The 15,915-nt window shown below is 53.8% G+C and overlaps 4 protein-coding genes across 4 annotated transcripts; all 4 read left to right on the top strand.

Moving 5' to 3' along the window:
• The first annotated feature begins 149 nt into the window (after positions 1-149).
• LOC119707966 (inositol 1,4,5-trisphosphate receptor-interacting protein-like 1) lies at positions 150-1,724 on the top strand. The gene has a single exon (XM_038153657.1). The coding sequence runs from the start codon at positions 150-152 to the stop codon at positions 1,722-1,724; it is 1,575 nt and encodes a 524-aa protein (XP_038009585.1).
• Positions 1,725-4,264: 2,540 nt separating this feature from the next.
• LOC119707965 (inositol 1,4,5-trisphosphate receptor-interacting protein-like 1) lies at positions 4,265-5,839 on the top strand. The gene has a single exon (XM_038153656.1). It carries the CDS (start codon positions 4,265-4,267, stop codon positions 5,837-5,839), a length of 1,575 nt encoding a protein of 524 aa, XP_038009584.1.
• Positions 5,840-8,379: 2,540 nt separating this feature from the next.
• LOC119707962 (inositol 1,4,5-trisphosphate receptor-interacting protein-like 1) lies at positions 8,380-9,954 on the top strand. The gene has a single exon (XM_038153654.1). The coding sequence runs from the start codon at positions 8,380-8,382 to the stop codon at positions 9,952-9,954; it is 1,575 nt and encodes a 524-aa protein (XP_038009582.1).
• A 2,540-nt stretch (positions 9,955-12,494) lies between these two features.
• LOC119707961 (inositol 1,4,5-trisphosphate receptor-interacting protein-like 1) lies at positions 12,495-14,069 on the top strand. Its single transcript, XM_038153653.1, has one exon. It carries the CDS (start codon positions 12,495-12,497, stop codon positions 14,067-14,069), a length of 1,575 nt encoding a protein of 524 aa, XP_038009581.1.
• Positions 14,070-15,915: the final 1,846 nt, after the last annotated feature.

The raw sequence follows: 15,915 nt of genomic DNA, 5'->3' as shown, positions 1-15,915 counted from the left end.
GCAACAAGGATGTACAGGTGGATGAAGAAAAGGACGCTGAAAGGCAAGAAGAAGAAGGAGGAAACAAGGATGGACAGGCGGAGCAAGACAAGGATGCTGGAATGGAAGAAGGAGGAGATGGAAATGAAGAAAAAACCAATGGTGTGAATATGAAGGCAGGCAGCAACGAGGATGTAAATGATGGGGAAGACAACGTGGATGGACAGGAAGAATACATGGATGTGAAGGTGCAGGAAAGTGGTGATGCCAGTGAACAGGGGAGCAGGGATTGCACTGGGCAGGAAGACAGCAATGAACGTGGGAATGAAGCAGCCCATAGTGCTTTTGCTGGCACTGAAGAAGAAAAGAAGGAAGTTCTAGAAGGAGATGGCAATGATAGAAAGCAGGATGAAGAACAGGGTGATGTGAATGTGGAGGCAGACAAGGAGGAGGATAGGAAAGAAGGTGAACAAGGTAACGTGGCTGCTAGGGAAAAAGAGGACAGTGACGGTGGCAAGGAAGAAAGCGGCAGCGGTGGAAGTGAAGACAGAGAGGACACCCAAGATGTTTGGAATGAGCTAGGCCTCCTTTTAGTAGATCAGATAGAGTGGCCTGTGGAGGACCTGGAGAGAGGTTGCTCAGTGACAGCTGAGCTGATGAAGAGCTTCAGCCGTGTCTTTGTGGACAGCGCCAGCAATAGCTTCTACCCAGTGCCTCAGGAAGCCATCGGGGTGGGCAGTGCCTTTGAGGGCTGGAGTCCCCGTGACTGGGATGGCGTGTACCGTGTGCTGGTCCCACTGGATCCCCCACCAGGGCACGCCTTCCAGCTGGAGCTGAACAGTGCAGGGCCGATGGCGGCAAGGACCTTCAGCGTCCGTGTGGAGCTGGTGTGCACGTGCAAGAGGGAGCAGCTGGACAAGAAGCTCTTGTGCTTCCTGCACCACTCGCAGGAGGAGCTGCGGCGGAAGCAGAAGCGCAGCCTCCTAGAGACACTCTGCACCGGCTCCTACCTGGACGTGGAAAAAACCTCCCACTGGTTCCGCCAGCTGGTGAGATGCTCGTGGCTGCACGTGCCTCAGTCATACTCGTGGCACTTGGTGTTTCAGCCCAGCAGCCGGTCCTGCCAATTCCAGCTGAGCAAAGGCAAGGAGAGGCTGACGGTGGAGATGCTCTTCGGGGTGCGCCAAGGGGACTCGGACATCTTTGTGGTCAGCCAGCCCACGGAGGCCCAGAAAGGTGGCTCCCTCAGCTTTGTGAGCAGCCAGCCCGCCCAGGCCAACTTCATTGCAAGCACAGCGTGGCCCGAGACGTACGCTGCGGCAGAGGCAAAATTCTTCCAGCACATCGCCAGGCAGCTGCCGTGTGAGAGCTTGCACCTGAAATGCCTGCAGCTCTTCACCTGCATCCTGAGGGACACAGGTCTTTCCAGCTCTACCTGGAAGACTGTGGTCATGCACATGCTGACCATAGTACCTCTGTCCCGCTGGTGCAGGAGGGAATTTGCACGGCGGCTGTGGGACACCATGGCCTACCTGCACTGCTGCCTGCAGCTGAAACGCCTGGACCACTTTGTGCTGGGCAATGAGAGGCTTCCTGCAGAGATCAGCTTGCCGCCGGCAATGCGAAGGGTTGAGCCGCTCAACCTCTTCGAGCGCCTGGCCCGAGATCCGGCCGCCCACGGACAGGCGATGCAAGCTTATGGTCAGCTGCACTTTCACCTCTGGATGCTGCTCTGCAACCAGTGAGAGGAGTTCCCTGCACAGATCTGTGCTGGGGGGGGTCACACCTGATGGCAGCCATGTGAACTCTGCACTGCTGTTCCCTTTGTCACTGGCCATCCTGAAGCTGCTTTCCTGCTCCTGTGCCAGGAAGATGCTGCAGCGCACGGATTCCTTGGACCCACACATCTCAGAGCGGCCGCGCCCTTCACCTTCCAGTTACAGCGGTGCTGCTGACCAAGTCTCTGAGGCAGAAACTTGCTCCACCTGCACATCCTCACGGAAGACAGTGAAGCTGGGAGAGGTTGCTTGGGACACCTTGAAGACAGCAACCTAGCCTCTTAGGGGCCTAATGTAGTTAGTTAGTTGTAGCGGCAGCTTTAGTTAGAGTTGGAGTTGGAGTTGTAGCTGCAGCTTTAGTTGTAGTTGTAGATGTAGTGGTAGCTGCAGCTATAGCTTTGTAATTTTTGTAATTGTTGTATTACAACATTGTGTTGTGTTGCTATACAATTATTATAATACTTGTATAGTTGTAATTGTAGCTTTAATTCGAGTTGTTTATTAGCAGTAATTAGGCTTGAATTAGACTTGATTATTAGCATTCCTTGAAGAGGCCCTTTAGTGTTGTCAATTTAGCAAAGTTACCCTTAGTTTAGAGAACTGCCATGCCCTCCTGTAGTGAAGGGTCTGCTTTTAAATAATATTTGAATATCTATGTTTGAAAAAATAATAAAATGAGATAAGTTTCTCAAATGGCCTGAAGTGTGTCATTCTTTGGATTTAACCCTCTGTATCTTAGAGAATGTCCTTTCTCTATCCCTATCTGAAGTAAAGACTTTTGGCAAACAGAGAAGTTGGCTATATTAAGTATTCTGTCTCTCAAGCATTTCCATAAAAATTCCATTTCCATAGAAATGCTTGAAGCCCAGGGCCATGAGGAGCTTCCTGACCAGGCTGGGGACGGCGGGCGGGGCTGGCCTGTGATGCGCTCTGGGTTCTGTGACAGCACAGGTGTGTCACAAGGCCGTGTCACAATGGGGGCAGCTACGAAAGGCCACAGCGGGTGCCACTGCCCCAGTAGAGCCTGGGCAAGCGGTGAGTGCACAGCAGTGAGGAGACGGGGCTGGAGGAGGGCAGGGGCTGGAGGAGGGCAGGGGCAGAAGCTCCGGTACCGGGCCCTGTGTTCTGCCCCCACACCCAGGGCCCGGCCCCCGGGAGGGAGCGCCGTGCTGAGGGCGCGGCGCTTGCTGGGGCAGCGGTGCAGGCCTCGCCGCCTGCCAGCTGCCGGGGTCCCCCTCCTCCCTGCCGCCACATCCCTGCGGCTCCTGCCCCCCACTGACTCTCTCCATTCCAGCCCCACTGAACTCTGCATTCTGTGTGTCCTCCTGCAGACCATGGCTTTACTGTCATTGGTATTTGTGCTCGTGCAAAGCCTGATCCAGTACCCCCAGCCAGCTGGGGATGGGCTGGATGAGGCCACGCACCGGCGAATGCAGGAGCGTCAGGAGCTGCTGGACCGTGAGATGGCTCGGCTGCTGCAGGAGCTGGAGCAGCAGGACGAGGGCTGGGGAGCCGTGCTCTTTGGTGCCCTGCAGCAGTGGCCATTCTGGGTCCTTGCTGGAGTCCTGCTCCTCTTGGGCCTGTGGTTTGGCTGCAGGAGAAGGAGCAGTGAGGCCAGCAGCAGCAGCAAGGACCTGACCTCCTGCAAGACTCGGGGAGATGAGGGAGGAAAAGGACAGGAAGGAGACAGTGCTGGTTCAGAGGAAGATGAAGAAAGCACTGGTGGGATTGTGGAGGAAGAGGACTGCGGCAGTGGAAAGGACAGAGAAGGAATTCCTCTGGCTGCAAATGACAAAGACGATGATGATGCCATTGAAGGCAATGATGCTGTGAAGGTGAAGGAAGACAGCAACGTTTACAAAGATGATGACCGTGACTTAAAGAAAGACGAAGAATGGAGTGATGGGAACGTGCCAGGAGATAATACTTGTGAAAGAACAGAAGAAGAACCTGGCAATGTTGCTGGAAATACAGAAGGCCTAGATGAAGCAAATAAAGGAGAAAACAAGGATGAACAGGTGAATGAAGACAACGATGCTGAAAAGGAAGAAGAAGAAGGAGAAAACATGGATGTACAGGTGGATGAAGAAAAGGACGCTGAAAGGCAAGAAGAAGAAGAAGGAAACAAGGATGTACAGGTGGATCAAGACAAGGACTCTGGAAAGGAAGAAGAAGAAGAACAAGGAAACAAGGATGTACAGGTGGAGCTAGACAAGGACTCTGGGAAGGAAGAAGAAGAAGAAGGCAACAAGGATGTACAGGTGGAGCAAGACAAGGACGCTGGAAAGGAAGAAGAAGAAGAAGGAAACAAGGATGTACAGGTGGATGAAGAAAAGGACGCTGAAAAGGAAGAAGAAGATGGAGAAAACATGGATGAACAGGTGGATCAAGACAAGGACACTGGAAAAGAAGAAGGAGGAAACAAGGATGTACAGGCGGAGCAAGACAAGGATGCTGGAATGGAAGAAGGAGGAGATGGAAATGAAGAAAAAACCAATGGTGTGAATATGAAGGCAGGCAGCAACGAGGATGTAAATGATGGGGAAGACAACGTGGATGGACAGGAAGAATACATGGATGTGAAGGTGCAGGAAAGCGGTGATGCCAGTGAACAGGGGAGCAGGGATTGCACTGGGCAGGAAGACAGCAATGAACGTGGGAATGAAGCAGCCCATAGTGCTTTTGCTGGCACTGAAGAAGAAAAGAAGGAAGTTCTAGAAGGAGATGGCAATGATAGAAAGCAGGATGAAGAACAGGGTGATGTGAATGTGGAGGCAGACAAGGAGGAGGATAGGAAAGAAGGTGAACAAGGTAACGTGGCTGCTAGGGAAAAAGAGGACAGTGATGGTGGCAAGGAAGAAAGCGGCAGCGGTGGAAGTGAAGACAGAGAGGACACCCAAGATGTTTGGAATGAGCTAGGCCTCCTTTTAGTAGATCAGATAGAGTGGCCTGTGGAGGACCTGGAGAGAGGTTGCTCAGTGACAGCTGAGCTGATGAAGAGCTTCAGCCGTGTCTTTGTGGACAGCGCCAGCAATAGCTTCTACCCAGTGCCTCAGGAAGCCATCGGGGTGGGCAGTGCCTTTGAGGGCTGGAGTCCCCGTGACTGGGATGGCGTGTACCGTGTGCTGGTCCCACTGGATCCCCCACCAGGGCACGCCTTCCAGCTGGAGCTGAACAGTGCAGGGCCGATGGCGGCAAGGACCTTCAGCGTCCGTGTGGAGCTGGTGTGCACGTGCAAGAGGGAGCAGCTGGACAAGAAGCTCTTGTGCTTCCTGCACCACTCGCAGGAGGAGCTGCGGCGGAAGCAGAAGCGCAGCCTCCTAGAGACACTCTGCACCGGCTCCTACCTGGACGTGGAAAAAACCTCCCACTGGTTCCGCCAGCTGGTGAGATGCTCGTGGCTGCACGTGCCTCAGTCATACTCGTGGCACTTGGTGTTTCAGCCCAGCAGCCGGTCCTGCCAATTCCAGCTGAGCAAAGGCAAGGAGAGGCTGACGGTGGAGATGCTCTTCGGGGTGCGCCAAGGGGACTCGGACATCTTTGTGGTCAGCCAGCCCACGGAGGCCCAGAAAGGTGGCTCCCTCAGCTTTGTGAGCAGCCAGCCCGCCCAGGCCAACTTCATTGCAAGCACAGCGTGGCCCGAGACGTACGCTGCGGCAGAGGCAAAATTCTTCCAGCACATCGCCAGGCAGCTGCCGTGTGAGAGCTTGCACCTGAAATGCCTGCAGCTCTTCACCTGCATCCTGAGGGACACAGGTCTTTCCAGCTCTACCTGGAAGACTGTGGTCATGCACATGCTGACCATAGTACCTCTGTCCCGCTGGTGCAGGAGGGAATTTGCACGGCGGCTGTGGGACACCATGGCCTACCTGCACTGCTGCCTGCAGCTGAAACGCCTGGACCACTTTGTGCTGGGCAATGAGAGGCTTCCTGCAGAGATCAGCTTGCCGCCGGCAATGCGAAGGGTTGAGCCGCTCAACCTCTTCGAGCGCCTGGCCCGAGATCCGGCCGCCCACGGACAGGCGATGCAAGCTTATGGTCAGCTGCACTTTCACCTCTGGATGCTGCTCTGCAACCAGTGAGAGGAGTTCCCTGCACAGATCTGTGCTGGGGGGGGGTCACACCTGATGGCAGCCATGTGAACTCTGCACTGCTGTTCCCTTTGTCACTGGCCATCCTGAAGCTGCTTTCCTGCTCCTGTGCCAGGAAGATGCTGCAGCGCACGGATTCCTTGGACCCACACATCTCAGAGCGGCCGCGCCCTTCACCTTCCAGTTACAGCGGTGCTGCTGACCAAGTCTCTGAGGCAGAAACTTGCTCCACCTGCACATCCTCACGGAAGACAGTGAAGCTGGGAGAGGTTGCTTGGGACACCTTGAAGACAGCAACCTAGCCTCTTAGGGGCCTAATGTAGTTAGTTAGTTGTAGCGGCAGCTTTAGTTAGAGTTGGAGTTGGAGTTGTAGCTGCAGCTTTAGTTGTAGTTGTAGATGTAGTGGTAGCTGCAGCTATAGCTTTGTAATTTTTGTAATTGTTGTATTACAACATTGTGTTGTGTTGCTATACAATTATTATAATACTTGTATAGTTGTAATTGTAGCTTTAATTCGAGTTGTTTATTAGCAGTAATTAGGCTTGAATTAGACTTGATTATTAGCATTCCTTGAAGAGGCCCTTTAGTGTTGTCAATTTAGCAAAGTTACCCTTAGTTTAGAGAACTGCCATGCCCTCCTGTAGTGAAGGGTCTGCTTTTAAATAATATTTGAATATCTATGTTTGAAAAAATAATAAAATGAGATAAGTTTCTCAAATGGCCTGAAGTGTGTCATTCTTTGGATTTAACCCTCTGTATCTTAGAGAATGTCCTTTCTCTATCCCTATCTGAAGTAAAGACTTTTGGCAAACAGAGAAGTTGGCTATATTAAGTATTCTGTCTCTCAAGCATTTCCATAAAAATTCCATTTCCATAGAAATGCTTGAAGCCCAGGGCCATGAGGAGCTTCCTGACCAGGCTGGGGACGGCGGGCGGGGCTGGCCTGTGATGCGCTCTGGGTTCTGTGACAGCACACGTGTGTCGCAGGCCGTGTCACAATGGGGGCAGCTACGAAAGGCCGCAGCGGGTGCCACTGCCCCAGTAGAGCCTGGGCAAGCGGTGAGTGCACAGCAGTGAGGAGACGAGGCTGGAGGAGGGCAGGGGCTGGAGGAGGGCAGAGGCAGAAGCTCCGGTACCGGGCCCTGTGTTCTGCCCCCACACACAGGGCCCGGCCCCCGGGAGGGAGCGCCTTGCTGAGGGCGCGGCGCTTGCTGGGGCAGCGGTGCAGGCCTCGCCGCCTGCCAGCTGCCGGGGTCCCCCTCCTCCCTGCCGCCACATCCCTCCGGCTCCTGCCCCCCACTGACTCTCTCCATTCCAGCCCCACTGAACTCTGCATTCTGTGTGTCCTCCTGCAGACCATGGCTTTACTGTCATTGGTATTTGTGCTCGTGCAAAGCCTGATCCAGTACCCCCAGCCGGCTGGGGATGGGCTGGATGAGGCCACGCACCGGCGAATGCAGGAGCGTCAGGAGCTGCTGGACCGTGAGATGGCTCGGCTGCTGCAGGAGCTGGAGCAGCAGGACGAGGGCTGGGGAGCCGTGCTCTTTGGTGCCCTGCAGCAGTGGCCATTCTGGGTCCTTGCTGGAGTCCTGCTCCTCTTGGGCCTGTGGTTTGGCTGCAGGAGAAGGAGCAGTGAGGCCAGCAGCAGCAGCAAGGACCTGACCTCCTGCAAGACTCGGGGAGATGAGGGAGGAAAAGGACAGGAAGGAGACAGTGCTGGTTCAGAGGAAGATGAAGAAAGCACTGGTGGGATTGTGGAGGAAGACGACTGCGGCAGTGGAAAGGACAGAGAAGGAATTCCTCTGGCTGCAAATGACAAAGACGATGATGATGCCATTGAAGGCAATGATGCTGTGAAGGTGAAGGAAGACAGCAACGTTTACAAAGATGATGACCGTGACTTAAAGAAAGACGAAGAATGGAGTGATGGGAACGTGCCAGGAGATAATACTTGTGAAAGAACAGAAGAAGAACCTGGCAATGTTGCTGGAAATACAGAAGGCCTAGATGAAGCAAATAAAGGAGAAAACAAGGATGAACAGGTGAATGAAGACAACGATGCTGAAAAGGAAGAAGAAGAAGGAGAAAACATGGATGTACAGGTGGATGAAGAAAAGGACGCTGAAAGGCAAGAAGAAGAAGAAGGAAACAAGGATGTACAGGTGGATCAAGACAAGGACTCTGGAAAGGAAGAAGAAGAAGAACAAGGAAACAAGGATGTACAGGTGGAGCTAGACAAGGACTCTGGGAAGGAAGAAGAAGAAGAAGGCAACAAGGATGTACAGGTGGAGCAAGACAAGGACGCTGGAAAGGAAGAAGAAGAAGAAGGAAACAAGGATGTACAGGTGGATGAAGAAAAGGACGCTGAAAAGGAAGAAGAAGATGGAGAAAACATGGATGAACAGGTGGATCAAGACAAGGACACTGGAAAAGAAGAAGGAGGAAACAAGGATGTACAGGCGGAGCAAGACAAGGATGCTGGAATGGAAGAAGGAGGAGATGGAAATGAAGAAAAAACCAATGGTGTGAATATGAAGGCAGGCAGCAACGAGGATGTAAATGATGGGGAAGACAACGTGGATGGACAGGAAGAATACATGGATGTGAAGGTGCAGGAAAGCGGTGATGCCAGTGAACAGGGGAGCAGGGATTGCACTGGGCAGGAAGACAGCAATGAACGTGGGAATGAAGCAGCCCATAGTGCTTTTGCTGGCACTGAAGAAGAAAAGAAGGAAGTTCTAGAAGGAGATGGCAATGATAGAAAGCAGGATGAAGAACAGGGTGATGTGAATGTGGAGGCAGACAAGGAGGAGGATAGGAAAGAAGGTGAACAAGGTAACGTGGCTGCTAGGGAAAAAGAGGACAGTGATGGTGGCAAGGAAGAAAGCGGCAGCGGTGGAAGTGAAGACAGAGAGGACACCCAAGATGTTTGGAATGAGCTAGGCCTCCTTTTAGTAGATCAGATAGAGTGGCCTGTGGAGGACCTGGAGAGAGGTTGCTCAGTGACAGCTGAGCTGATGAAGAGCTTCAGCCGTGTCTTTGTGGACAGCGCCAGCAATAGCTTCTACCCAGTGCCTCAGGAAGCCATCGGGGTGGGCAGTGCCTTTGAGGGCTGGAGTCCCCGTGACTGGGATGGCGTGTACCGTGTGCTGGTCCCACTGGATCCCCCACCAGGGCACGCCTTCCAGCTGGAGCTGAACAGTGCAGGGCCGATGGCGGCAAGGACCTTCAGCGTCCGTGTGGAGCTGGTGTGCACGTGCAAGAGGGAGCAGCTGGACAAGAAGCTCTTGTGCTTCCTGCACCACTCGCAGGAGGAGCTGCGGCGGAAGCAGAAGCGCAGCCTCCTAGAGACACTCTGCACCGGCTCCTACCTGGACGTGGAAAAAACCTCCCACTGGTTCCGCCAGCTGGTGAGATGCTCGTGGCTGCACGTGCCTCAGTCATACTCGTGGCACTTGGTGTTTCAGCCCAGCAGCCGGTCCTGCCAATTCCAGCTGAGCAAAGGCAAGGAGAGGCTGACGGTGGAGATGCTCTTCGGGGTGCGCCAAGGGGACTCGGACATCTTTGTGGTCAGCCAGCCCACGGAGGCCCAGAAAGGTGGCTCCCTCAGCTTTGTGAGCAGCCAGCCCGCCCAGGCCAACTTCATTGCAAGCACAGCGTGGCCCGAGACGTACGCTGCGGCAGAGGCAAAATTCTTCCAGCACATCGCCAGGCAGCTGCCGTGTGAGAGCTTGCACCTGAAATGCCTGCAGCTCTTCACCTGCATCCTGAGGGACACAGGTCTTTCCAGCTCTACCTGGAAGACTGTGGTCATGCACATGCTGACCATAGTACCTCTGTCCCGCTGGTGCAGGAGGGAATTTGCACGGCGGCTGTGGGACACCATGGCCTACCTGCACTGCTGCCTGCAGCTGAAACGCCTGGACCACTTTGTGCTGGGCAATGAGAGGCTTCCTGCAGAGATCAGCTTGCCGCCGGCAATGCGAAGGGTTGAGCCGCTCAACCTCTTTGAGTGCCTGGCCCGAGATCCGGCCGCCCACGGACAGGCGATGCAAGCTTATGGTCAGCTGCACTTTCACCTCTGGATGCTGCTCTGCAACCAGTGAGAGGAGTTCCCTGCACAGATCTGTGCTGGGGGGGGTCACACCTGATGGCAGCCATGTGAACTCTGCACTGCTGTTCCCTTTGTCACTGGCCATCCTGAAGCTGCTTTCCTGCTCCTGTGCCAGGAAGATGCTGCAGCGCACGGATTCCTTGGACCCACACATCTCAGAGCGGCCGCGCCCTTCACCTTCCAGTTACAGCGGTGCTGCTGACCAAGTCTCTGAGGCAGAAACTTGCTCCACCTGCACATCCTCACGGAAGACAGTGAAGCTGGGAGAGGTTGCTTGGGACACCTTGAAGACAGCAACCTAGCCTCTTAGGGGCCTAATGTAGTTAGTTAGTTGTAGCGGCAGCTTTAGTTAGAGTTGGAGTTGGAGTTGTAGCTGCAGCTTTAGTTGTAGTTGTAGATGTAGTGGTAGCTGCAGCTATAGCTTTGTAATTTTTGTAATTGTTGTATTACAACATTGTGTTGTGTTGCTATACAATTATTATAATACTTGTATAGTTGTAATTGTAGCTTTAATTCGAGTTGTTTATTAGCAGTAATTAGGCTTGAATTAGACTTGATTATTAGCATTCCTTGAAGAGGCCCTTTAGTGTTGTCAATTTAGCAAAGTTACCCTTAGTTTAGAGAACTGCCATGCCCTCCTGTAGTGAAGGGTCTGCTTTTAAATAATATTTGAATATCTATGTTTGAAAAAATAATAAAATGAGATAAGTTTCTCAAATGGCCTGAAGTGTGTCATTCTTTGGATTTAACCCTCTGTATCTTAGAGAATGTCCTTTCTCTATCCCTATCTGAAGTAAAGACTTTTGGCAAACAGAGAAGTTGGCTATATTAAGTATTCTGTCTCTCAAGCATTTCCATAAAAATTCCATTTCCATAGAAATGCTTGAAGCCCAGGGCCATGAGGAGCTTCCTGACCAGGCTGGGGACGGCGGGCGGGGCTGGCCTGTGATGCGCTCTGGGTTCTGTGACAGCACAGGTGTGTCACAAGGCCGTGTCACAATGGGGGCAGCTACGAAAGGCCACAGCGGGTGCCACTGCCCCAGTAGAGCCTGGGCAAGCGGTGAGTGCACAGCAGTGAGGAGACGGGGCTGGAGGAGGGCAGGGGCTGGAGGAGGGCAGGGGCAGAAGCTCCGGTACCGGGCCCTGTGTTCTGCCCCCACACCCAGGGCCCGGCCCCCGGGAGGGAGCGCCGTGCTGAGGGCGCGGCGCTTGCTGGGGCAGCGGTGCAGGCCTCGCCGCCTGCCAGCTGCCGGGGTCCCCCTCCTCCCTGCCGCCACATCCCTGCGGCTCCTGCCCCCCACTGACTCTCTCCATTCCAGCCCCACTGAACTCTGCATTCTGTGTGTCCTCCTGCAGACCATGGCTTTACTGTCATTGGTATTTGTGCTCGTGCAAAGCCTGATCCAGTACCCCCAGCCAGCTGGGGATGGGCTGGATGAGGCCACGCACCGGCGAATGCAGGAGCGTCAGGAGCTGCTGGACCGTGAGATGGCTCGGCTGCTGCAGGAGCTGGAGCAGCAGGACGAGGGCTGGGGAGCCGTGCTCTTTGGTGCCCTGCAGCAGTGGCCATTCTGGGTCCTTGCTGGAGTCCTGCTCCTCTTGGGCCTGTGGTTTGGCTGCAGGAGAAGGAGCAGTGAGGCCAGCAGCAGCAGCAAGGACCTGACCTCCTGCAAGACTCGGGGAGATGAGGGAGGAAAAGGACAGGAAGGAGACAGTGCTGGTTCAGAGGAAGATGAAGAAAGCACTGGTGGGATTGTGGAGGAAGACGACTGCGGCAGTGGAAAGGACAGAGAAGGAATTCCTCTGGCTGCAAATGACAAAGACGATGATGATGCCATTGAAGGCAATGATGCTGTGAAGGTGAAGGAAGACAGCAACGTTTACAAAGATGATGACCGTGACTTAAAGAAAGACGAAGAATGGAGTGATGGGAACGTGCCAGGAGATAATACTTGTGAAAGAACAGAAGAAGAACCTGGCAATGTTGCTGGAAATACAGAAGGCCTAGATGAAGCAAATAAAGGAGAAAACAAGGATGAACAGGTGAATGAAGACAACGATGCTGAAAAGGAAGAAGAAGAAGGAGAAAACATGGATGTACAGGTGGATGAAGAAAAGGACGCTGAAAGGCAAGAAGAAGAAGAAGGAAACAAGGATGTACAGGTGGATCAAGACAAGGACTCTGGAAAGGAAGAAGAAGAAGAACAAGGAAACAAGGATGTACAGGTGGAGCTAGACAAGGACTCTGGGAAGGAAGAAGAAGAAGAAGGCAACAAGGATGTACAGGTGGAGCAAGACAAGGACGCTGGAAAGGAAGAAGAAGAAGAAGGAAACAAGGATGTACAGGTGGATGAAGAAAAGGACGCTGAAAAGGAAGAAGAAGATGGAGAAAACATGGATGAACAGGTGGATCAAGACAAGGACACTGGAAAAGAAGAAGGAGGAAACAAGGATGTACAGGCGGAGCAAGACAAGGATGCTGGAATGGAAGAAGGAGGAGATGGAAATGAAGAAAAAACCAATGGTGTGAATATGAAGGCAGGCAGCAACGAGGATGTAAATGATGGGGAAGACAACGTGGATGGACAGGAAGAATACATGGATGTGAAGGTGCAGGAAAGCGGTGATGCCAGTGAACAGGGGAGCAGGGATTGCACTGGGCAGGAAGACAGCAATGAACGTGGGAATGAAGCAGCCCATAGTGCTTTTGCTGGCACTGAAGAAGAAAAGAAGGAAGTTCTAGAAGGAGATGGCAATGATAGAAAGCAGGATGAAGAACAGGGTGATGTGAATGTGGAGGCAGACAAGGAGGAGGATAGGAAAGAAGGTGAACAAGGTAACGTGGCTGCTAGGGAAAAAGAGGACAGTGATGGTGGCAAGGAAGAAAGCGGCAGCGGTGGAAGTGAAGACAGAGAGGACACCCAAGATGTTTGGAATGAGCTAGGCCTCCTTTTAGTAGATCAGATAGAGTGGCCTGTGGAGGACCTGGAGAGAGGTTGCTCAGTGACAGCTGAGCTGATGAAGAGCTTCAGCCGTGTCTTTGTGGACAGCGCCAGCAATAGCTTCTACCCAGTGCCTCAGGAAGCCATCGGGGTGGGCAGTGCCTTTGAGGGCTGGAGTCCCCGTGACTGGGATGGCGTGTACCGGGTGCTGGTCCCACTGGATCCCCCACCAGGGCACGCCTTCCAGCTGGAGCTGAACAGTGCAGGGCCGATGGCGGCAAGGACCTTCAGCGTCCGTGTGGAGCTGGTGTGCACGTGCAAGAGGGAGCAGCTGGACAAGAAGCTCTTGTGCTTCCTGCACCACTCGCAGGAGGAGCTGCGGCGGAAGCAGAAGCGCAGCCTCCTAGAGACACTCCGCACCGGCTCCTACCTGGACGTGGAAAAAACCTCCCACTGGTTCCGCCAGCTGGTGAGATGCTCGTGGCTGCACGTGCCTCAGTCATACTCGTGGCACTTGGTGTTTCAGCCCAGCAGCCGGTCCTGCCAATTCCAGCTGAGCAAAGGCAAGGAGAGGCTGACGGTGGAGATGCTCTTCGGGGTGCGCCAAGGGGACTCGGACATCTTTGTGGTCAGCCAGCCCACGGAGGCCCAGAAAGGTGGCTCCCTCAGCTTTGTGAGCAGCCAGCCCGCCCAGGCCAACTTCATTGCAAGCACAGCGTGGCCCGAGACGTACGCTGCGGCAGAGGCAAAATTCTTCCAGCACATCGCCAGGCAGCTGCCGTGTGAGAGCTTGCACCTGAAATGCCTGCAGCTCTTCACCTGCATCCTGAGGGACACAGGTCTTTCCAGCTCTACCTGGAAGACTGTGGTCATGCACATGCTGACCATAGTACCTCTGTCCCGCTGGTGCAGGAGGGAATTTGCACGGCGGCTGTGGGACACCATGGCCTACCTGCACTGCTGCCTGCAGCTGAAACGCCTGGACCACTTTGTGCTGGGCAATGAGAGGCTTCCTGCAGAGATCAGCTTGCCGCCGGCAATGCGAAGGGTTGAGCCGCTCAACCTCTTTGAGTGCCTGGCCCGAGATCCGGCCGCCCACGGACAGGCGATGCAAGCTTATGGTCAGCTGCACTTTCACCTCTGGATGCTGCTCTGCAACCAGTGAGAGGAGTTCCCTGCACAGATCTGTGCTGGGGGGGGTCACACCTGATGGCAGCCATGTGAACTCTGCACTGCTGTTCCCTTTGTCACTGGCCATCCTGAAGCTGCTTTCCTGCTCCTGTGCCAGGAAGATGCTGCAGCACACGGATTCCTTGGACCCACACATCTCAGAGCGGCCGCGCCCTTCACCTTCCAGTTACAGCGGTGCTGCTGACCAAGTCTCTGAGGCAGAAACTTGCTCCACCTGCACATCCTCACGGAAGACAGTGAAGCTGGGAGAGGTTGCTTGGGACACCTTGAAGACAGCAACCTAGCCTCTTAGGGGCCTAATGTAGTTAGTTAGTTGTAGCGGCAGCTTTAGTTAGAGTTGGAGTTGGAGTTGTAGCTGCAGCTTTAGTTGTAGTTGTAGATGTAGTGGTAGCTGCAGCTATAGCTTTGTAATTTTTGTAATTGTTGTATTACAACATTGTGTTGTGTTGCTATACAATTATTATAATACTTGTATAGTTGTAATTGTAGCTTTAATTCGAGTTGTTTATTAGCAGTAATTAGGCTTGAATTAGACTTGATTATTAGCATTCCTTGAAGAGGCCCTTTAGTGTTGTCAATTTTGCAAAGTTACCCTTAGTTTAGAGAACTGCCATGCCCTCCTGTAGTGAAGGGTCTGCTTTTAAATAATATTTGAATATCTATGTTTGAAAAAATAATAAAATGAGATAAGTTTCTCAAATGGCCTGAAGTGTGTCATTCTTTGGATTTAACCCTCTGTATCTTAGAGAATGTCCTTTCTCTATCCCTATCTGAAGTAAAGACTTTTGGCAAACAGAGAAGTTGGCTATATTAAGTATTCTGTCTCTCAAGCATTTCCATAAAAATTCCATTTCCATAGAAATGCTTGAAGCCCAGGGCCATGAGGAGCTTCCTGACCAGGCTGGGGACGGCGGGCGGGGCTGGCCTGTGATGCGCTCTGGGTTCTGTGACAGCACACGTGTGTCGCAGGCCGTGTCACAATGGGGGCAGCTACGAAAGGCCGCAGCGGGTGCCACTGCCCCAGTAGAGCCTGGGCAAGCGGTGAGTGCACAGCAGTGAGGAGACGAGGCTGGAGGAGGGCAGGGGCTGGAGGAGGGCAGAGGCAGAAGCTCCGGTACCGGGCCCTGTGTTCTGCCCCCACACACAGGGCCCGGCCCCCGGGAGGGAGCGCCTTGCTGAGGGCGCGGCGCTTGCTGGGGCAGCGGTGCAGGCCTCGCCGCCTGCCAGCTGCCGGGGTCCCCCTCCTCCCTGCCGCCACATCCCTCCGGCTCCTGCCCCCCACTGACTCTCTCCATTCCAGCCCCACTGAACTCTGCATTCTGTGTGTCCTCCTGCAGACCATGGCTTTACTGTCATTGCTCTTCGTGCTCGTGCAAAGCCTGATCCAGTATCCCCAGCCGGCTGGGGATGGGCTGGATGAGGCCACGCACCGGCAAATGCAGGAGCGCAGGAGCTGCTGGACCGTGAGATGGCTCGGCTGCTGCAGGAGCTGGAGCAGCAGGACGAGGGCTGGGGAGCCGTGCTCTTTGGTGCCCTGCAGCAGTGGCCATTCTGGGTCCTTGCTGGAGTCCTGCTCCTCTTGGGCCTGTGGTTTGGCTGCAGGAGAAGGAGCAGTGAGGCCAGCAGCAGCAGCAAGGACCTGAACTCCTGCACGACACGGGGAGATGAGAGAGAAACAAAAGAAGAAGAAGACAGCGTAGATTCAGAAGGTGGAGAAAACACTGGAGTGACTGTGGAGGAAGATGACAGCAGCAGTGGAAAGGACAGAGAAGGCATTCTTGTGACTGCAAATGATGAAGACGACGACGATGCCTTTGAAG

Source organism: Motacilla alba, chromosome 1A (assembly GCF_015832195.1).
Source record: "Motacilla alba alba isolate MOTALB_02 chromosome 1A, Motacilla_alba_V1.0_pri, whole genome shotgun sequence".
NCBI classification, from domain to species: Eukaryota; Metazoa; Chordata; class Aves; order Passeriformes; family Motacillidae; genus Motacilla; species Motacilla alba.
This window is presented reverse-complemented; position numbering and strand designations above follow the sequence as displayed.

Bases quoted from the DNA above. Each gene is read 5' to 3' on its own strand.
- LOC119707966 (XM_038153657.1), top strand. From the start codon at position 150: ATGAAGGCAGGCAGCAACGAGGATGTAAATGATGGGGAAGACAACGTG.
- LOC119707965 (XM_038153656.1), top strand. From the start codon at position 4,265: ATGAAGGCAGGCAGCAACGAGGATGTAAATGATGGGGAAGACAACGTG.
- LOC119707962 (XM_038153654.1), top strand. From the start codon at position 8,380: ATGAAGGCAGGCAGCAACGAGGATGTAAATGATGGGGAAGACAACGTG.
- LOC119707961 (XM_038153653.1), top strand. From the start codon at position 12,495: ATGAAGGCAGGCAGCAACGAGGATGTAAATGATGGGGAAGACAACGTG.